This window comes from Oncorhynchus mykiss, chromosome 12, assembly GCF_057628025.1.
Source record: "Oncorhynchus mykiss isolate SJ-2025 chromosome 12, ASM5762802v1, whole genome shotgun sequence".
NCBI lineage: Eukaryota > Metazoa > Chordata > Actinopteri > Salmoniformes > Salmonidae > Oncorhynchus > Oncorhynchus mykiss.
This window is the reverse complement of record NC_143033.1, coordinates 37,508,636-37,531,424: the sequence shown is the minus strand read 5'-3', so window position 1 is coordinate 37,531,424 and position 22,789 is coordinate 37,508,636. Positions and strand designations below refer to the sequence as shown.

The 22,789-nt window shown below is 44.4% G+C and overlaps 2 protein-coding genes across 3 annotated transcripts in view; both read left to right on the top strand.

The window, feature by feature from the left end:
- fgfr4 (fibroblast growth factor receptor 4) overlaps window positions 1–22,789 on the top strand; it is a 50,760-nt gene that overhangs the window by 4,512 nt on the left and 23,459 nt on the right. Inside the window, exon 1 of one of the 2 annotated variants that reach the window (XM_090192392.1) lies at window positions 10,073–10,217. The exons of the other annotated variant lie outside the window; for it this stretch is intronic. The gene's annotated coding sequence lies outside the window, so the exon portion shown is untranslated. Of the gene's footprint in view, window positions 1–10,072; window positions 10,218–22,789 lie in introns of those variants that run through there. 2 annotated transcript variants of the gene reach the window in all.
- Window positions 10,659–18,447, top strand: LOC149979161 (uncharacterized). Its single transcript, XM_090192394.1, has one exon. The coding sequence runs from the start codon at window positions 16,672–16,674 to the stop codon at window positions 18,076–18,078; it is 1,407 nt and encodes a 468-aa protein (XP_090048520.1). The 5' UTR covers window positions 10,659–16,671; the 3' UTR covers window positions 18,079–18,447.

Genomic DNA, 22,789 nt, shown 5'->3' with positions numbered 1-22,789 from the left:
CATTAAGGGCCTACATTAACAGCTATGTTCCTCTGTGTGTCCTCCAGGTCTGTTTCAGTGGCAGGGCCAAATTAACAGCTATGTTTCTCTGTGTATCCTCCAGGTCTGTTTCAGTGGCAGGACCAAATTAACAGCTATGTTTCTCTGTGTATCCTCCAGGTCTATTTCAGTGGCAGGGCCTACATTAAGGGCCTACATTAACAGCTATGTTCCTCTGTGTGTCCTCCAGGTCTGTTTCAGTGGCAGGGCCAAATTAACAGCTATGTTCCTCTGTGTGTCCTCCAGGTCTGTTTCAGTGGCAGGGCCAAATTAACAGCTATGTTTCTCTGTGTATCCTCCAGGTCTGTTTCAGTGGCAGGACCAAATTAACAGCTATGTTTCTCTGTGTATCCTCCAGGTCTGTTTCAGTGGCAGGGCCTACATTAACAGCTATGTTCCTCTGTGTGTCCTCCAGGTCTGTTTCAGTGGCAGGGCCAAATTAACAGCTATGTTTCTCTGTGTATCCTCCAGGTCTGTTTCAGTGGTAGGGCCAAATTAACAGCTATGTTTCTCTGTGTATCCTCCAGGTCTGTTTCAGTGGCAGGGCCTACATTAAGGGCCTACATTAACAGCTATGTTCCTCTGTGTGTCCTCCAGGTCTGTTTCAATGGCAGGGCCAAATTAACAGCTATGTTTCTCTGTGTATCCTCCAGGTCTGTTTCAGTGCCAGGGTCTACATTAACAGCTATGTTTCTCTGTGTATCCTCCAGGTCTGTTTCAGTGCCAGGGTCTACATTAACAGCTATGTTTCTCTGTGTATCCTCCAGGTCTGTTTCAGTGCCAGGGTCTACATCAACAGCTATGTTTCTCTGTGTATCCTCCAGGTCTGTTTCAGTGCCAGGGTCTACATTAACAGCTATGTTTCTCTGTGTATCCTCCAGGTCTGTTTCAGTGCCAGGGTCTACATTAACAGCTATGTTTCTCTGTGTATCCTCCAGGTCTATTTCAGTGGCAGGGCCTACATCAACAGCTATCATTTTGACTGTAGTGTTGTGGCCCGCGTGGATTGAACCCTCTCCGCCTTAAATTTTATTGTTTATTTACATATTAGGGTACGTGAGGATTGATTAGAAACGTTGTTTGACTTGTTTGGACGAAGTTTATTGGTAACTTTTGGGATTCCTTTGTATGCATTTTGAACGAATGGAACAGGTGGATTACTTAATCAAGCGCAGCAACTAAACAGACTTTTTTGGGCATATAAAGACTTGATTGAATGAAAGTCTTTACATAAAGACTTTATCGAACGAAACAACCATTTTTTATGTAGCTGGGACCCTTAGGATTGCAAACAGAGGAAGATCTTCAAAGGTAAGTGATTTATTTTATCGCTATTTCTGACTTTTGTGACGCCTCTGCTGGTTTGGAAAATGTTTTTAATGCTTTTGTAGGCGGGGTGCTGTCCTCAGATAACCGCATGGTATGCTTTCGCCGTAAAGCCTTTTTGAAATCTGACAAAGCGGCTGGATTAACAAGAAGTTAAGCTTTTAAATGATGTATGCCACTTGTATTTTCATGAATGTTTAATATTACGATTTATGTATTTTGAATTTCGTGCTCTGCAATTTCACCGGATGTTGTCGAGGTGGGTTGCTAGCGGCACATCTAGCCCAAAGAGGTACATTAACAGCTATGTTTCTCAAACCAGGGACTGTACTGACGCCTCTTGCATTGAGATGCAGTGCATTAGATCACCGCGCCACTCGGGAACCCCAAAAAAGTTACAATCTCAACATATTTTATACCTGATTTGTCTATGTTGACATGTGGTTACCATGACAGCATAACCCTGTGGTTGAAATTTCACCTTCAAAACAACAGTTGATTACTTTTTTCAAATCCAATGTATTTTCCACGTAGATTCCATGTCACAAAACGTTGACAAATTACGTTGAAACAACGTTGATTCAAACAGTTTGTGCCAAGTGGGTAGAATTCAGAGCCAGGGAAACAACCAGTACATCACCCTGGCCCAGCTTTGAACACTGAATAGAGTGGTATTCAGTACGTCACAAGAGTCTGAGGAAAAGGAGTCTGGACATTTTAACTCCTTTAACTAACTAACAGTCCCCTGGCTCACCCTGGCTCACCTTCCCTCACCCCTATACTTCTCTACCCCTTCAGTCTCCACTCAGATTCTTGTGCCAGATGCCATCGTTCACCACAGTCAGCTAGCATTTATGTGAAAACCTATCTGCTTATTACTGTCAAACATGGCTGTAATGCATGCCCCCCTTCTCTCCCTCTCGCAGTCTCTCCTCTCTCTCTCCCTCTCTCTCTCTCTCTCATCTGCCCTCCAGATCTTGGCACAGTGGAGATTAATTAGATACCCAGAGTTGGATCCTACTCCGACTGCACTGACCACAGGTTATTCCAGACAACCAGCCCTGAATGTTGTAACATTTGCATGATGAGAGGCAAAACATGGCTTCTGTCTGTCTTGCACAGTCAGTTCTGTAAAAGTCTTCTTCATATGATAGTAAGACACTATACTACTAAGTTACTCTATATAATGTAAAGACCTGTAATACCATGAGACCTAGTGAAAGCACTATGGTGTATTAATGCAATCCATTATGATGGTTTCTATGCGTTTGTCCCTTGGGATTAGAACTCCACATCCTGCATCCTACAGATAAACAAACACAAGTCCTAATATCTAAATGAGTGCATGTGTACGTGTGTGTTTGCCGAAGGCACAAGGGCCTCTGTGTACAGTAGTGTCTCCCGATTTTTGTCATGTAACTGGTGTGACTAAGATACTTTGTGTGCCACTTGTCTAAAAATACACCAAGTTTAACAACAATTGTGGCATAGAACTGAAAGAGTAAAATGACAGACTAATTTGAATTCCCCTCCAACATACTGTGAGAGTTTACGGGAAAGCAAAACTAATTGAGATTCTTCTAAACTTAGAAAAGTGCTTTTGAATTGACTGTAGTGCACATTTTGAGAGCTTGGGGATTGTGTGAGGGTTGCGGTTTAGAGTGAGGCCCATCTCTGTGTTTTTCGTTCCACTGAAGTACAGAATAACAACATGTTCAAAGAGAGAACTGTTTCAGGCTTTTATGACATTGTGTAAATAAATGAGAATATTTTGATGGGTTCACTTTACAACATGAATACAAGCCTTAAAAAGAGAGAGCGAGAAGACAAGGAGGGTGTTGCCACAGACTGGTCTCTGCTGAGCACATGGAAAGAAAGAACAATATGATCACCCCTTCCTTCATCCCTCCATCCCTCCATCAATCCATCCATCCATCCCTCCATCCCATCCCTCCATCAATCCATCCATCCATCCCTCCATCCCATCCCTCCATCCGGCCCTCCATCCAACCTTCCGTCCATCCCTCCATCCATCTATCCCACCCTCGATCCATCCATCCCTCCATCCCACCCTCCATCCCATCCCTCCATCCCACCCTCCATCCATCCATCCCTCCATCCATCCCATCCTCCATCCATCCCTCCATCCATTCTTGGAATATGTAATAATGAGTATCTGGTGTCACTGTAATTAACTGTAATTGACTCAACTGCACCTCACCTCAGAAAGAGTGGCTGCTGCTTTTGCAACAGCTAATGGGGATCCTAATAAAATAACAAAAATAACCCAGGTCACTTCCAAGCATTGTACTAAATAAATTCCAGAGTAATAACACTAATGCACTTGATTGTCTTTGCACTTGCTTTAACAGAACATGGACAGGACTACCATTGCATGGTGTGCTGTTATATAAGCAGGACATGTGGTGCAGGGACTGAGGCCTGTGTGTTTGGAAGAGAAGCAGCCAGTCACTCCATCATGGTCATACCTCTCTGTCAGCCACTTAGCTTAAGGTTATTTCTTCTCGTGCCAGCTGCTGCGTCTGGGTATCCGCTCCCCATGGGTTGCCACCGTCTCTCTGGGGGGCACCTACAGGGGGACGGGGGGCCGCTGGATGGAGAGTTGGGTTGCCTCGGCTCATGTGTTATGCCTGGAAAGCAAGTGTCATTATTAAATAGCTTCATGCCTCTCTCTAATGAACGGTGAGAGGTCAAAGCGTTTCAGGCCATGATTCTCTCTTTCCTCTCCCCTTTCTCCTTTCCTATGCTTTTTTATTTTACTTTCCTATCGGTTCTTCCCTCTCTTCTCTTCTCCTCTCTCCTCTCTTATCAGACGGGCAGTATGGGGATCCATCACCAGAGGTCAGGGGAATGAGTGTTTCCACTCACAGACACCATCACTCTTCTGCCCCTCGTACCCCTATTGCTCTATACTCTGTCTCTATCTACCCAACACTCACTCTTTTGTCCCCCTCTAAACATCATTGGTCCATACCCTTTCTTTACACCCTCACCCCTATAATTGTTCCCCTCTCCAGCCCTCGCTCAACTACTCCCCTCTCTCTACACTGCCCTACACTCTAGCCCCCCACACATACCCCCCACCCTAACTCCATTACCCTAAATATATAGCCAGCCTTTCCCCTTGGCTCCCTCCCTCAGGGACTGTTAGGAGAAGCACCTCTGGCTCGTACGGCACTAATGGACACACCGACCATCAGACCGACCGATCGGTCCTGAGACCAGCCAGCCAGATCAGCCAGACCAGCCAGCCAGCGAGCCTAGAGAGACTCCCAGTGACCCCAGAGTCTGTGGCTTTAAGTATGCCTTGTAAATCTAAGTGGACAATGTGGTGCCTCTCAGTCTGTGCTATCCACTACCCAACCATGGCGGCCAAGACCACTTTCCTCTACTGCTCTCTCTCTCTGGAGCAGACCATAACCATGTTATTGGGAATTGGACTGGGCTGGGAGGGAAGATAAAAACAGACTACAGACTACAGAATGCTACTGCACTTCCTTGGTCTGTCTGTCACACAACAACAGGAAGTGAATGTCTGTGGGGAAAGAGGTAAAGAGCATCTAGGTCTAAGGCGACCTCTATGCTTTCCCAACCATGACTTGTTGTTGACATTTGTAAGTACTGATAATGCACAATCTACGAAGAATGTGATTCAGCAGAGATCCCAAAATGACATAGCAGAGGTATCTCCAATTATTCTGTATCATAACTCTTCTTCAGTATTCCAGTCAGCCGATACGGCCTGAATTCAGACAGATAAATGTAGGTAACACTAACAATCACAAATGTAAAAAAAATAATAACATTCACCCTATACAGGAAAATAGGGCTTCGTCAACAGATATGAAGTAGCAAAGGGGGTTTCTTAATATGCATACTACTGTGCTCCACACTCCCATGCTCTGAGTACATTAGAGGGCATTCTCTTGAGTATGTTCTTAATAGGACAAGAGTGTGGAGAACGCATACATTTTACATTTGAGAAGCACTGCTCAGTGTGCACTTCTGTGCTACTGCATTACCTTTGACCTTTTACACTAAACTGCGTCACCAACATACTGGCTTTTCATTTATGCTGGACTTTCCAGGATCACGACTACCCTCTGTAACTAATGTTAGCTACATGTCAAACCTTTGTAGATCTAAGCATCTGATTTTGTTTAATATTGCATTTTTGTCAGTAAAGCAATTGAGACTGATAATCCGTTTATGTTTAGTATTATTTAGCTACATAGAAATTTGGTTAACGAAAGTAGCTAACGTTAGCTAGCTAAGCTGTCACACCTGTATTTGGGGAGTTTCTCCCATTCTTCTCTGCAGATCCTTTCAAGCTCTGTCGGGCTGGATGGGGAGTGTTGCTGCACAGCTATTTGCAGGTCTCTCCAGAAATGTTAGATCGGAATCAAGTCCGGGCTCTGACTGGGCCACTCGAGGACATTCAGAGACTTGTCCCGAAGCCACTCCTGCGTTGTCTTGGTTGTGTGCTTAGGGTCGTTGTCCTGTTGGAAGGTAAAACTTCGCCCCAGTCCGAGGTCCTGAGCACTCTGGAGCAGGTTTTCATCAAGGATCTTTCTGTACTTTGCTCCGTTCATCTTTGCCTCGATCCTGACTAGTCTCCGAGTCCCTGCCACTGAAAAAAATCCACACAGCATGATGCTGCCACCACCATGCTTCACCGTAGGGATGGGGCCAGTTTTCCTCCAGACATGACGCTTGGCATACCGCCCAGAGAATCTTGTTTCTCATGGCCTGAGAGCCTTTTGGCAAACTCCAAGTGGGCTGTCATGTGCCTTTTACTGAGGAGTGGCTTCCATCTGGCCACTCTACCATAAAGGCCTAATTGGTGGAGAGCCTCAGAGATGGTTATCCTTCTGGAAGGTTCTCCCATCTCCACAAGGGAACTCTGGAGCTTTTTGACCATCGGGTCCTTGGTCACCTCCCTGACCAAGGCCTTTCTCCCCTGTCTGCTCAATTTGGCCAGGCGGCCAGCTCTTGTGAAGAGTCTTGGTGTTTCCAAACTTCTTCCATTTAAGAATGATGTGTTCTTAGGGACATTCAATGCTGCTGAAATTTTTTGGTACCCTTCCCCAGATCTGTGCCTCGACACAATCCTGTCTCGGAGCTCTACGGACAATTCGTTTGACCTCATGGCTTGGTTTTTGCTCTGACATGCACTGTCAACTGTGAGACTTTATATAGACAGGTGTGTGCCTTTCCAAATCATGTCCAATCAATTGAATTTACCACAGGTGGACTCCAATCAAGTTGTAGAAACATCTCAAGGATGATCAATGAAAACAGGATGCACCTGAGCTCAATTGTGACTCATAGAAAAGGGTCTGAATACTTATGTAAATAAGGAATTTCTGTTTTTTCTTTTTAATACATTTGCAAAAAATCCTAAAAAACTGTTTTCACTTTGTTATTATGGGGTATTGTGTGTAGAAATAATACATTTTACAATAAGGCTAAAACGTAACAAAACGTGGAAAAAGTAAAGGGGTCTGAATACTTTCCTAAGGCACTGTATGTTCTGCCTGAGTGAGTCTGATGCTGGGTAAATGTAGAACATAGAATATAGAAACTGCAGCTAGTATGATATGTTATGTTTTGTATGGTATGTATTCATTTGTGGATGTCCATTATCCATTTAGTATGATATGTTATGAATTACAATTCGTAAGATATGTTAAGAATTTGCAATTTGTACAATATGTTATGAATTTTCAAAATGTATGAAATTTTATGAATTCCCGTTTGTTGTAGTTAGCGTTATCTAGGCGGTTAGGTGGCTAAAGTTGATGTGAATCACACTCTGTTTGTGTATATATGAATTGCAAATCAGCATTTAACTAGTTAAATCATGTTTCTAGTCTATTGTATAGTTACATTGGGTAATCGTTGATGTCCCAGGACCAGGATTGGTAAACACTTTTGAAGTGAATGATTGTAATACGCACATGTGGACACAGCATCATTCAAAGACAGGAGTTTGATACTCCTGGTATTGGATATGACGGAAAAAGAATGTCTCATAGACATTCATACCTGAACCGCACCTTTATTTGCCAAGGTAGAGTACATGGTCAGTGAATATTTTCAATGTACAGGCTACAATGTGGGGATCTTATGCTTGGTAATAACTTCATGTATATACGACTTGCAGCATTGGCACAAAGTTATATTATATTCTACTCAATCCGTAGGCTTCATTAATGGCATTTAGACTGTTTTGAAGTTGATAGCTGAGGTTCATAGCTAGGTTCTGAACTAATATTCATACAAAACCTTTTAGGGTCCATACACAGATCGGCTACATCGCTAGCTACACATCCACGGGCGTACAGATATTTTTATCCTCCACTGCACAATAAGCAAGAAAATAGTTAGCTACGTTACTTCAGCTGCCTTGTATGGCAAATATCAGCAAGGCAAGCGTACAAAATTGTACATTAAATTTGCAGTAAATGCTTCAGCTAGCTAGATTCTTTACATCCACCCTTTCACAAGACAACAGACTAGTTTGCTGGTTGTTTCAGGACTCCCTAAAACATTAAACAACCAGAATCACAATTTCATACTCATGTCACAATGCCCATAAAGCTAGCCTAACATATTCCTCTCAACTGTACATTTTTTGCATGATTTGTTATGACGCTATAATCACATTCACTTCCATCCTAGTATTTTTGTCAGCCATCTTTGCTGAAGAAAGTCTCAGTCTTGGGTCGCATAGCATCAAATTCATAATGGGAACCACTTGATATGATTGGTCATCGCCCAGCAGTCGCCACTGAGGATTTGCATAAAGTTGTGAAATGTTTAACTTTTTCTCCACCTCCCACGCCATGTTCGCGCTTCCAAACGGTCCCCCGCCATCCCCACTTCTCACCGCTTTCCTTCTATTGAAAATGAATGGGAAGCAGGGTTTCACCGCGTGTGCTAGTGTACATGGGGCATAAGCGCCTTTAAAAAGCTGCAAATTATCGAGAGTGTGTCCAAATCATCAAAGTGTCACCAACAGAAATTTAAACAATAGGCCTATAGCAAAGGCAGCCTATGGCATTACTTTTTCACGTGTAAATAGCACTTTTTCGTAGTGCTCAAAGCATGCCATTCAGAGAGCAGCATTTATTATTCAACTCAAGCAATGAGCTCAATTAGTCCTCCATGACAACAAAATCATAAACAACAACCTAGGCTTAGTTTTTGGATTATGTTCAGGTAAACTATTTGGCGAATCTATCCATATTTCCAAGTCCTATTCTTGAAGATCAAGGGGTATTCAATTAAATGGAATGACTGGAAATCTGACAGACCTTGGTTTTTAATGTAAAGATATAGCCTAATTGTGTTATTATGTAGTAGAATGCAATGGGTAAGAAGCTTACATAACCAACCCATAAAGTAAAATGCAACATCCATTTATGGACAGCATGTAAACTAGAGCATTGATTTTTCCTCCAATTGATGTCGTTCTATTTGTAATATTATTTTTTGTCTTCTTCTAATATCTCTTAAGGGGGAAGTAATCTAAAAGTAACTGAAAGTAATCAGATTACATTACTGAGGTTGGGTAATCAAATTACAATTTTGATCAGGTAACAAGTATCTGTAACGGATTACATTTAGATAGTAACCAACCCAACCCTGTGGACCCAACAGCTAGGAGGATATTCATCTGGAGGAAGCACTGAGAGCTGCTGTCATGGCACTGTCGTGTAGGTATCTCTTGTGGCTCTTCCCAATGACTACAGATGATCAGTTGTGTTTTGCTGATATTATCACGTAGTCATCATTGGTCGCCATCCTATCCATCAGATTTTATTTTTTGAAGTGAGAGGGCGGGAGTGGGTAGACGAGACTCTACCAATTCTTTGTGGCTAGTTAGCTAGCCAGTTAGCCCTATTGACTTACTATGGGTTTGTGATCTACGCACACTACAGTGGGTATTGCAGTCAAGTAAACATGTCAAAATTAAAACAGAATGTATCTATGAACGTATCAAGATAAAATAATGTAGTCAGATAACATATGAGATGTGAATGAGCAACATTTAATTCCGAAGTCATAGTATATTGGGGAATTTCAGTCCTCGGAGGCCTGATTGTTGTTACACTTTTCCCCCATCCCTAGCAAACACACCTGATTTAAACTAATTGCATCTTTAACTGAAGCTCATGTTAAGTTGATTATTGGAGTCAGGTGTGTTAGCTGGGGCTGGGGCAAAAGTGTGACACCAATCAGGCCCTCGAGGACTAGAGTTGCCCAGGCCTGCTCTACACGATACTTGCTTGTTTTGTCACATAAACTGGAATTAGGCAAACTATTAGAATTTTAGCAACCAGGAAATGGCGGAGCAATTTCTGCAAAGTGCATCTTTAAGTGGTTGTGTCATATTTCTGTCCATACTTTTCGTTGTAGCTTGCATCGATGCATGCTTCGAAATGTGTATAAGCGGAGTATGCAACCGAGAAGTGTCCTTCGTTTTCTGTTTCGCATACTTTGATCTGGACTCATACTCTGACTGATGCATTCTCCAATTTGTGTGCTCTGAGCACTGTAATATGCCTATTGAGAAACACCCAGGGTCAACTTCTAGACTCACTGCTGATCAGAGCATTAGGCAGCAGTGAAGTGTTATCATCACCTGTCTCTGTGCCTCTCTCTTCCATGTGGAGAGCAGAGAGCGAGAAGAGGAACAAAAAGCACATTGATGGGAGCGCCAGCAGAGCGGAATGGAACGGAGGAAGAGACGGATAACTCCTGCCGTTGCAGCCACTGGGAGGGAAGTGCCAAGAGGAAGTGGAATTCAATCAAGCGATTTCAAGGTCAGTTTGAGTTGAAAGGAGCTTCCACCTGGTCCTTTCTCCTAGCAGTGGAGGCATGCTAACCCACAGAGAGCATACTAGGAAGGGCTGGACTCATTCAGGTGCAGACTTGCGAAGGCCTTGTGTTTACTATCCCCAAAACAATCCCAGCCCACCCTCTCATTCATTCAAAGACCAATCCCCTGCTTATAGATGACTTCTATACACTCACACATATCAGATCCATTCATTCATTTAAACCTCCATCCCGATACGTTTTCATCTGTCTTATCTACTGTTTACAGCCCCCATAAAATCTCACTCCTAATTCACACTCACTCCCACACCTCTCCCCCTCATTCACTCACACCCCTAACCCCCCTACATAGACCCCTCACTCCCCGCATTCTATCCCTCACTTATAAACCCAACCCACACATACACCCCCCCCCCCCCCCCCCCCTCCCCAAACACTCACACGTATCAACCACGTTCACTTACACCCGCTCATCCCCTTACATCCATGGCCCCATACACTCAAACACTTTTCAGCATATTCATTCACACCTTTCAGTCAATATTTCAGCCAGGCCACTCTGGGGGATCACAAATAAACATCACTTCACATCCATTACCAGCTCAAACCAACCTAGCAAGCTGTCTCACTAACCCCCAGTCTCTCTCCTCTCTCTCCTCTACAACCCACAGTCCCTGTCCTGTCTCTCCCTCCTCTCACCACACTTCATTTGTTTCAGATCTGTCACCTAGCCCTTGTCACATGATCCGGGTGGATTGACTGGAGCAATCTGATTTGCCATTTAAAACAGGGAGGCCTCTCCTCTGCCATCACCCCAACCACAAACCCTGGACAGGTTTACTCCCAGACACATGTGTTTACCCCGGATATGTGCCCTGAGTGAGTGGCTCCAAACTAAACACACTGTTGGCTGCCTCAACATACCAGCCCAGCTTCCTCCTCTCGACCAGAACCAGTAGTCATTTCACAGATAATTAATGTACATAATGACTCTTAATTTGAGGAAAAAGGGTGCATTGGGCATGCACATAAACACACATATTCGCACATTGGGGACACAGGCACAGGCCGGCATACACACAGGCACAGGCCCGCATACACACAGGCACAGGCCCACATACACACAGGCACAGGCCCACATATACACAGACACAGGCCCACATAAACACAGGCACAGGCCCACATACACACAGGCACAGGCCCACATATACACAGGCACAGGCCCACATACACATAGGCACAGGCCCACATACACACAGGCACAGGCCCACATGTACACAGGCACAGGCCCACATACACACAGGCACAGGCCCACATACACACAGGCACAGGCCCACATATACACAGGCAAAGGCCCACATACACACAGGCACAGGCCCACGTACACACAGGCCCACATACACACACTCATAGGCCCAAATACACACACTCATAGGCCCACATATACACACACTCATAGGCCCACACACACAGTCAGGCACGTTACGCACACATGCAGGCATGCACACAGACGCAGACTCTCTGACTCCCCCTGGCTATCTCAGGGTTACCGCGACTGACTGGAACTGCGTCACAGCACAGAGAGAAGTCTGGAACCACTTATGTCGACACGCATCCGTAAACCAACACAGGAAGACGTGTGGCACCCAGAACTACATGGTTCGCAGCTCAGGCAAGACTGAAAACTATTTCCATACAATGTGCTACTCAGAGTGGACTATTTCCAAACCCACAAGTAGCTAGATAGAGGGCGAATATTAAAACTATCCCTTTCATTAATTATTAGAATTTATCATTGGTGTGTGTATTTAACAGTACTGCCTGTGCGTCAGTTTCCCTTGTAAACAGGGTGTTGACTAGGAGCCTTCAAAACACAGCATGTATTTATTCCACAAAATAGGCAGTTTAGACAGAGGGTGGAGATTGTGTGTGTGTGTGTGTGTGTTTGTGTGAGGTGGAGTGGTAGAGAGAGGGGGTCATCCTTTTTAACATGAGTGAAAGGTCCTGCATCCGGCACCCTGCATACTCCCAGAGGGCCTGTTGTCCAGCCTGCAGCTGTGGGCCTGTCCAGCCTGCAGCTGTGGGCCTGTCCAGCCTGTCGACAGCACGTCACACATGCATCACACACACTTTCACCTTCTTACAGTGAGTCAGTCAGGCCACAAGGAGCAGAGGACAGTAACACACTGGTACACACAAAAGGAGGAATGCCCCCCCGGCCCAGCCCATTCTGACTCCTGACCCTTGACCTTTAGGGTTTTCCAGAAGAGCTCACCTGGATGCCCTGACCACCTGTCCGTCATTATGGCCTGTCCACAGCACTCTGATAAAACACACACAAACTCACAGACACACAGAGGCACGAAGAGACAAACACAATGCACAAAACAAACACACACAAAGATGAAACAGACGACAATGCACACACACACACACACACACACACACACACACACACTGTCCGGCCTGACAGGTGAGTGAGCTGTGTCACCACAGGGCAGGTAGGATTACAGAGGTCAGTCGTTACATGACCTTGTCTCCTCGTCTCCCTGGACAACCATACATCTAATTACACCACTTTACCTCCACTGTGGCCTCAACATACATACACCTGTCATTACACACACATTCACTTGCCCTTTTTTGGTGTCTGTCTCTAATCCTGGGTCTGGCTATTGGTCTAGGTCTTATGTGGTTGTAAGAGTTTGTGTATGTGTATGTGTGCACTCACATAAGTGTGTGTGTGTTTGTCAAAGCCGGAGGGAGGGGGGTGTTCTAAATGAAGGCATATTGTGTTAGTCAGTCAAGGCCAGCCAGTGGAGCTGCTGCCATAAACCAGCGACAATATAGCGACGCCTAATTGTTGAGTTTAACGCCTAGCGATTACAAGAGCTCATAAAATTTCCCCCCTGAGAGAGACGACCACACAGAGCGCCTGTGCCAATCAGCAGACAGACTGTAGCCCGTTTTACACCGTTTTCATTTTACAAGGCAGGGGGTGGAGAAGTCTCCACTCATTTAGCTAAGGAGACCAATAAACACTCAGCGTTTGCGTTGATTAACCATTTACATTAGGGTGACGAATCAGCACCGGGTAAACTTTGGCACCTTTCTCTGATGAAGAACATGCACTACTGTGCTAGCGCTGGACCAGGGATGTCAGGCTAGAAGTACTCTTTCAGGTTTGTTGTATGTTGGTAGCCATCTTGGTAAATTAAAATACATTGTGGAGAATGAAATAAAACCGGTGTGCTAGAGGTTGTTTTTTAAATATTGAGTTTCCTCCTGGGGTTAGTTTCAACAGCTATCTTGAGTGACATCGAATGGTTGTTATATTGTAGAAATGTAACTCGGGTTGAAAATCCAGTTTTGATAATAATGACATTTACTTTCAACTTATACATTTGCCAAAGTGTAAGAAATGTACAGTACAGTTTTGCTCCCTTAAAATTACATCTTGTTGTGTACTTCATCATAGGATAACATGGAGCTTTAGACTTCACTCTGCTCAAGTCTGTAATCTTGAACTCAAATAAAAAAGAGACACGCAGTTTAGTTTAGATAGACGGGCTCCCCTGTGTTTCTCCCTGCTCTGTTTGCCCATACCAGCTCAACTAAAATGGCCACCATGTTTTTTCATCCCTGTCCAGCTGAGTCCACACACTCAACAATAGCCCTGTCATCATGGTCATACCCCGACAGAGAACTGCACTATCCAGCACAGCTCCATCCTATGTTTAGCAAGAATTATAAGAGCCATAGGTATAGGCCTAAATTAAATGGGTAAATAGTAAAACAGATGGGAATAGTAAAACTGTTTTTAGCCAGGAGAGTTTGGTAAACTGAGTGTCAGAGCTGACATGCGAGTGTATACACTTTACCCAGGAGACTGCGGGGAATTGTGGGGTTGCTTTGTTGCTGGGGTTCTCGAGCCCGGTTTGGAGTAGGTCTCATTAAGGCGGAAGGCGCTGGGGTCCATTGTTGTGCTAATCAGGCACAGATGTGGACACCACAACTCTGTAAAATCATCCCGGAGCAGCTTGATGGTGGACTGGAGTAATCCTGAGGGAGTCGTTGTAATTGTTTTTGACGGGATTCCTATCAAAATATGGATGTGTGGAAATTGGATTGAGCTTCTGCCTGTCAACACTGTGGATATTCTTATCCTATGCAGAAAGATAGTGATTATATTAGCATGAGAATCTATTATATATATTTTTTTGTATGCGGAAGACAGGTGTTTTCCCGGCAGGGATTATTAGGTTTGGTTATTTACATTTTAGTAATTTAGCTGATTCTCATGTCAAAATGCGGGGTGGCAGGTAGCCTAGAAGTTAAAGTGTTGGGTCAGTAACCAAAAGGTCACTAGTTCAAATCCCAGAGCCGACAAGGTGTAAAATCTGTTGATGTGCCTTAGAGCTAGGCAATTAACCCTAATTGCTCCAGGGTCTCAGGGGGAGTTTGGATAGGCAAAACACACATTTCCAATTCACACATGTATAATACACGTGTGTGAAATAGGACTGTCACGACTTCCACCGAAGTCGGTTCCTCTCCTTGTTTGGGCGGCGGTCAGCATCACCGGTCTTCTAGCCATCGTCGATTAATTTTCTATTTGTTTTGTCTTGTTTCCCTACACACCTGGTTCTCATTTCCCTCATTAAGTGTTGTGTATTTAACCCTCTGTTCCCCCCATGTCTTTGTGTGGAATTGTTTGTTGTAAGTGCTTGTGCACATGTTTACTGGTGCACGTCGGGTTTTGTACCCATGTTGGTTAATTGTTTATGCCGTTGGTTTTGGAATTAAACTGCTCTCCTAGTTCTGCTCTCCTGTGTCTGACTTCACTGCCACCAGTTACGCACCCCATTACAAGGACAAATATATTGTAAGCACTGTATACTGTAATTATCTATTTACAATAAGTAAAACCCCATATCATTACAAGTATAACCACTTTATAACTAGCTGCTAAGCTAGGAACCATAGTGCTAGGTGAAAAGCCCAGTCCCAATGAACAGAGGCCCGAAGACCCTCTATAGAGGCCCAGGTCAGCCCAGCCAGGTGTCCTCTGATCTCCGTCTTGCATGGAGTGTGGCCCTGTTGTTTTTCTACCCGTGACTGAGTTCCAGAACCTAAACATCCCCTAGAAACAATGGACCCAATTTTTATCACCAGCTTTGTTTGTCTTTTTCACCCCCACGTGCATAAGAAGGCGCATTTCCGGCCATATTACCCTCTCTCTCAGGGAGTGGAAAGATAGAGGTGTGTGTGTGTGTGTGTGTGTGTGTGTGTGTGTGTGTGTGTGTGTGTGTGTGTGTGTGTGTGTGTGTGTGTGTGTGTGTGTGTGTGTGTGTGTGTGTGCCACAATGCTGTGTTTACGACACGGTGGTGGAGGTGAGGCATGGGACTCTGGAGAGGCTCAACACCTCCTGGCAGAAAGAGGGTCCTATCCTCACCCGTCCCCCTCTTGCTCTGGGCCAGGTGGTTAGCCAGCTTCAGATGCTATTATACATTGTGCGATTGAATGTCTCTGATCCGTGCCCTCAGACACCAGGCACACCTGCTGACAGGGCTCACTGTTAATTTGAGAGAATGTGAATACAACATCTCTCCCTTTTCAACTGAACCGTATTCGGAATGTATAGCTGCTTTGCATACCCAAATATAAAACACAACATCTCCAAAGACCTCCAATAATTTCAGCGTGAACAACTTAATTAAGCATTTGTATTGGTCTTGACTTGAAAAGATGCTAGAAAGGGCTGAGAGTGTGGCTGAGATAGAGATCACAGAGGTGAATTAGTTTAATACTAGAAAGACTAGGATAAGGATTATCCCCTGAGTCGATGATGGGACATGAAGGAATGGGAATTACCCCGCTTGGATTAACTGGACCGTTTGCTTTTCCCACATGCTTTGGAATCCTCCGGAATGCTCTGACTGTCAATTCAGTTCAATGTCTTTCTCGTGGAAAAGTATTGTTCCTCTAAGATTGGGTCTTTTTCCAAGCCACCTACATTCCATATTGACTGTTGGTGATTTTTAATTTCTGTTTTAACTGCACTGACACAGCACACACATGATCCCGTTCGTCTGAAACCCCCCATCAGTCTATCAGGCCTGTCTGTCTTTTTGTAAATGCCATATTAAACTTCTTGTCACGCCCTGACCTTAGCGATCCTTATTTATTCTCTATGTTTGGTTAGGTCAGGGTGTGACTCGGGTGGGAAAATCTATGTTTTCTATTTCTTTGTAGTTTTTTTCGAGTGTGGTTCTCAATCAGAGGCGTCTCTGATTGGGGATCATATATAAATTGTGATTTTCTGTTTGGGTTTTGTGGGGTGTTATTTTCTATTTAGTGTCTGTGCCTGACGGAACTATTCGCTTTCGTTTTTGGATTTGTTATTTTTGTTTGAGTGTTTCTTGTAAATAAATATCATGAACACTTTCCACACTGCGCTTTGGTCCACTCTTACTTCCACCGACGACGAGCGTTACAGAACACCCCACCAAAGAAGGAAAGAGCAGCATGGCCAGGAGGACTGGACATGGGCGGAAATCCTGGAGGGAGAAGGACCAGATGGAGGCAGCGAGAGCAGAACAACGTCTATACGAAGAGTTAGCTCAACAACGGAAGCACGAGAGGCAGCCCCAAAAAAATGGGCACACGGGGAGATTGGCGGAGGTAGGGTTTTGACCTCAGCCAACTCCCCGTGCTTCCGTGGGGAGCGTGTGACTGGTCATGCACCATGTTATGAGGTAATGCGCACGGTGCGCTCTGTCCGAGCTCCCCGCATTTGCCGCGCTAGAGTGGGCATCCAGCCAGGACGGATTGTGCCGGATCAGCCGTCCTGGTCTCCAGTGCGTCTCCTCGGCCCAGGATATCCTGCGCCAGCTCTACGCACGGTATCCCCAGTTCGGCAGCACAACCTAGTGCGGCCTGTGCCAGCTCCCCCCACTTGCCGTGCTACAGGGGGTATTCAGCCAGGACGCGTTGTGCCAGCTCTACGCTCCAAACCTCCAGTGCGCCTCCACGGCCCAGTATATCCTTCGCTGGCTCTACGCACTATGCCTTCAGTGTGCCTTCATAGCCCAGTGCTTCCTGTGCCAGCTCTCCACACTCACCGAGCTAAAGTGGATATCCAGCCAGGATGTGTTGTGGCAGCTCCATGCACCAGGCTTCCAGTACGTCTCTTCAGTCCGGTGAGAACTGTTCCAGCTCCACATACGAAGCCTCCAGTGATGATCCATGGCACGAAGCCTCCAGTGATGATCCATGGCCCGAAGCCTCCAGTGATGATCCATGGCACGAAGCCTCCAGTGATGATCCATGGCCCGAAGCCTCCAGTGATGATCCATGGCACGAAGCCTCCAGTGATGATCCACGGCCCGAAGCCTCCAGTGATGATCCATAGCACGAAGCCTCCAGTGATGATCCATGGCACGAAGCCTCCATTGATGATCCATGGCACGAAGCCTCCAGTGATGATCCATGGCCCGGAACCTGCAGTGATGATCCATGGCACGGAGCCTACAGTGATGATCCATGGCACGAAGCCTCCAGTGATGATCCATGGCATTGAGCCTGCAGCGACGGTTCCCTATCCGGAGCCTCCAACGACTGCCCCCAGTCCAGGGCCTCCAGCGACGGTCCCCAGTCCGGAGCCTGCAGCGACGGTCCCCAGTCAAGTGCTTGCAGCAACGATCTACGGTCCGGAGGTCCCGGCAACGATCCCTGCACCGGAGGCGCCACCGAAGTGGGGGGAGCCTAAAGCGGAGCAGGGTCTGCGTCCCGCACCGGAGCCCCCACCGAGAGTAGATGCCCACCCGGACCCCTCCCTTTAGGTTCAGGTTTGCGGCCGGAGTCCGCACCTAAGGGGGAGGGGGGGGGGGGGGGGGGGACTGTCATGCCCTGACCTTAGAGATCCTGATTTATTCTCTATGTTTGGTTAGGTCAGGGTGTGATTCGGGTGGGAAAATCTATGTTTTCTATTTCTTTGTTGTTTTTTTTTGAGTGTGGTTCCCAATCAGAGGCAGCTAGCTGTCTATCGTTGTCTCTGATTGGGGATCATACATAAGTTGTGATTTTCCGTTTGGGTTTTGTGGGGTGTTATTTTCTATTTAGTGTCTGTGCCTGACTGAACTGTTCACTTTCATTTTTGGATTTGTTCTTTTTGTTTGAGTGTTTCTTGTAAATAAATATCATGAACACTTTCCACACTGTGCTTTGGTCCACTCTTCCTTCCACCGACGACGAGCGTTACACTTCTGCTTGCCAAGGAGTTTTGATTCAAACTCATTTAGAGTATATTGAGATGTTTCTTAATTCTCTGTTGTGACAGTTGATAAACCCTGACCACATCTTATTGTTTTCACCTCAACCACTTTTAAAAGAAGCTCTTTGAGGTCCTGCAACAATGTAGCCGATATGCCCCCCTGAAAAATAAGAAAAGAAAGAAAGGACAGGCCTACAGGCTCAATTCCCTCTCTCTTTCTCTCCCTAAAGCCATGATACTCCTGTGAGAAGCTCTTAATCAGGGGTCAAACAATGTGGCCCTGGATTCCTGCTCTTTCACAGGGGCCTGATCTAATAAGCAGGGGGACTTGGGCCTGATCTGGGGGATTACTGCCGGAGATCCACCCCGGTGGAGATGCCGGGGGGGGGGGGTTAAGAGGGGAGGGTTGGGAGCTAACGGGGGGGGGGGGGGGTTAGGGTCCAGTGAGGAGTCCTTAATTTAAAACAGGGGGCATCACGCTTCTTTTGACACTCCCTCCCCAACTCCAGAAGTAGTTAGTTATAGGTTCCGTTAACAAAGGCTACTGTGACGTTCTTCACCCAGGGCTTTGATGTCTTCATTGGACGGCCTGGAGGGCCTGGTGGGGTAGCATGGTGAGGAGACGGTGGAAACATTGTCAGGTACTGTCATATAATTAGACATTAATAATGCTGCAAAGATTTGAACTAACGCTTCAAGCTCTGATCAATTCATATTCAGGGCCTTCAGAAAGTATTCACACTAGCCACCTAGCAATTTTTATAAGTTGGCTTTTAGCTAGCCAGTTAAATAGGTCCCAATCTCCCAACTTCATAACTAGCTACAAAGCCATTTCAGGCTATCAATCAAGTTAGAGAGGTTGTCGAAATATCTTAGCTGCAGTGGTGTAAAGTACTTAGGTAAAAATACTTTAAAGTACTACTTAATTAGTTTTTTGTGTATCTGTACTTTACTATTTATATTTTTGACAACTTTTACTTCACTACATTCCTAAATAAAATAATGTACTTTTTACTCCATACATTTTCCCTGACATCCAAAAGTACAGTACAGTAGCAGGAAAATTGTGAAAATTCACACACTTATCAAGAATTCGTCCCTACTGCCTCTGATCTGGCGGACTCACTAAACACAAATGCTTCATTTGTAAATGATGTCTGCGTGTTTTAGTGTGCCCCAGACTATTGTTAAATATATAAAAAGCAAGAAAATTGTGCCACCTGGTTCGCTTAATATAAGCAATTTGAAATGATTTATGCTTTTACTTTTACTTTTGATACTTAAGTATATTTAAAACCAAATATTTTTAGACTTTTACTCAAATAGTATTTTACTGGGTGGCTTTCACTTTTACTTGAGTCATTTTCTATTAAGGTATGTTTACTTTTACAATTGGATACTTTTTCCACCACTGCTTAGCTGGAATGCCTGCTGGCAAGATTGCCACATTTTATTTTTACTATTTTCTACATTGTAGTATAATAGTGAAGACATCAAAATGGTGAAATTACACATATGGAATCATGTAGTAACCAAAAAAGTGTTAAACAAATCAAAATATATTTTATATTTGAGATTCTTCAAAGTAGCCATCCTTTGCGTTGATGACAGCTTTGCACACTCTTGGCATTCTCTCAACCAGCTTCATGAGGTAGTCACCTGGAATGCATTTCAATTAACAGGTGTGCCTTGTTAAAAGTTAATTTATGGAATTTCTTTCCTTCTTAATGCTTTTGAGCCAATCAGTTGTGTTGTGACAAGGTAGGGTTGGTATACAGAAGATAGCCCAATTTGGTAAAAGACCAAGTCCATATTATGGCAAGAACAGCTCAAATAAGCAAAGAGAAACAACAATCCATCATTACATGGCGGTTGGAATCAAGAAGCTCAAATTTGGACTCATCAGACCAAAGGTCAGTCTGGAAATCTGTTCTTTGGTCTGATGAGTCCAAATGTGAGCTTTCTGATTCCTTGTGCTTTTTGAGTCTTTGTGAGATGCAGAGTAGCTGAAAGGATGATCTCCGCATGTGTGGTTCCCACCGTGGAGCATGGAGTAGGAGGTGTGATGGTGTGGAGGTGCTTTTCTGGTGACAATGTCAGTGAGTTATTTAGAATTCAAGGCACACTTAACCAGCATGGCTACCACAGCATTCTGCAGCGATATGTCATCCAATCTGGTTTGCGCTTAGTGGGACTATCATTTGTTTTTCAACAGGACAATGACCCAGCACACCTCCAGGCTGTGTAAGGGCTATATGACCAAGAAGGAGAGTGATGGAGCGCTGCATCAGATAACCTGGCCTCCACAATCACCCGACCTCAACCCAATTGAGATGAGTTGGGATGAGTTGGACTGCAGAGTGAAGGAAAAGCAGCCAACAAGTGCTCAGTATATGTGGGAACTCCTTCAAGACTGTTGGAAAAGCATTCCAGGTGAAGCTGATTGAGAGAATGCCATGAGTGTGCAACGCTGTCAACAAGGCAAAGGGGGGCTACTTTGAAGAATCTCAAATGTAAAATATATTTTGATTTGTTTGACACTTTCTTGTTTTCACTATTATTCTACAACTTCGAAAGTAGTAAAAATAAAGAAAAACCCTTGAATGAGTGGCTGCGTCCAAACTCTTGACTGGTACTGTACATACGTACATAAACAGTACATTTGCATTCCTAGTGATATAAAAAACAACTTCTCTTAACACATCTTCCAAGATTTGGAAATAAAACCTGCAACCAGGAACCCTTATTAACTGAATTGCGTTCCAGTTCATCACTAATCCAGAATAATTCTGATTTCTGTTATTGCATTTTATCAAACAAGGTTACTCTTTAAATCATCATAAAGTACAGTAAAATATAAAGTAGTTTATTCTCACATGAGTATGTCCATGTTAAATTCTCAGTTTAAGTGGGATTTTGTGGCTGACAGACAGCCGGTTTCCCAGCTAATGTTCAATATTTGTAGTTGAAGTTAGATTTAATGAACCATTGAAAGTCTATGTTTACAAAGTAAGAACTTGTAACATCAGAGGGATTTAAAGGCATTGTTCCCACCTGGGGTTAGAGAATGACCGCCTCATGGGAGGGGTGGGATGAGATCAGCTGTACATATAAAATATATTTGGATTTGTTTGACACTTTCTTGGTTACTACATGATTCCATATGTGTTATTTCATAATTTTGATGTTTTCAGTATTATTCTACAATGTGGAAAATAGTCCAAATAAAGCAAAACCCTTGAATGAGTAGGTGTGTCCAAACTTCTGACTGATACTGTGTATATATATATATATATATATATATTTATACAATTGAACAGGTAAAGTGGTATAAATAGACACATTTTTTACATAGAATTAGGTATAATGATTATGGCTCTAGATTGCAGGAAAAAGCCGTTTCAGGTGCAAAATTCTCTGAATTCCCGATGGGGGACTGCCCCTTTCCGGACCATCCCCCCTCCATCCTCATGTACTTCATGCCCCTTTAAAATAATGGTTGAATGATGCCCCTGCATGCCATTACCATGGGTGATAAACGGCATATAACAAGAGTTCTAACACCGGGACAGTATGTTGTTGGCTTAATGAGATGTTTCATTCACCTAATTCCCTCCCAGCGTGCTGAAACCTCACTGAATCATTAGCTGAGGACTCCCCACCCCCCGACACACACACATACACAAAATAAGGAGGTTCAGAGTTATCAAAACACAAGAAATTAGATACAATCGTAAAGCTTTAAATATTGTCACTTAAACTTCTTAAGAATGGCCTTTGTAGTGAGGAAAAAAAGCTGAAAGAAGAATGATGAGGGAAAACATAAAATATTATGTTTAGAAGGAAGTACTATAACTGGACGATTTACTGTAAGTCTGTATCACAACAGTAACTAGAGATAACAAATACCAGCCGAGATATATCAGGCGATCATGTGTTCCCGACTGCAAAAGGAGGGCCTCAGCCAAACAAATAATTAACAAAGTCAGTGAGATTAATTAGAAGGGTTCAGGGAAGGTTCAGCCTGCTGCTAGCTGGGGGACAGGGGACTCCCGTACTGGATGGAAAGAGAGAGTGGAGAGAAAGAAAATCAAAGAAGAAAGGGAGAAGCGAGTAAAAACAGTGGCTGTCATGATATCCATCTTTATGAAAACAGCTGCGTGTGGGAGAGGCTAAGGGGACCCCCTCCCACTCTTTCTCTCTCTCCCTTTCTTTCTGACCATGTTGTGGCATCAGTAGCCTCCTTGCATTACAAAGTAGGGGACTCTCAGTCAGTCTAT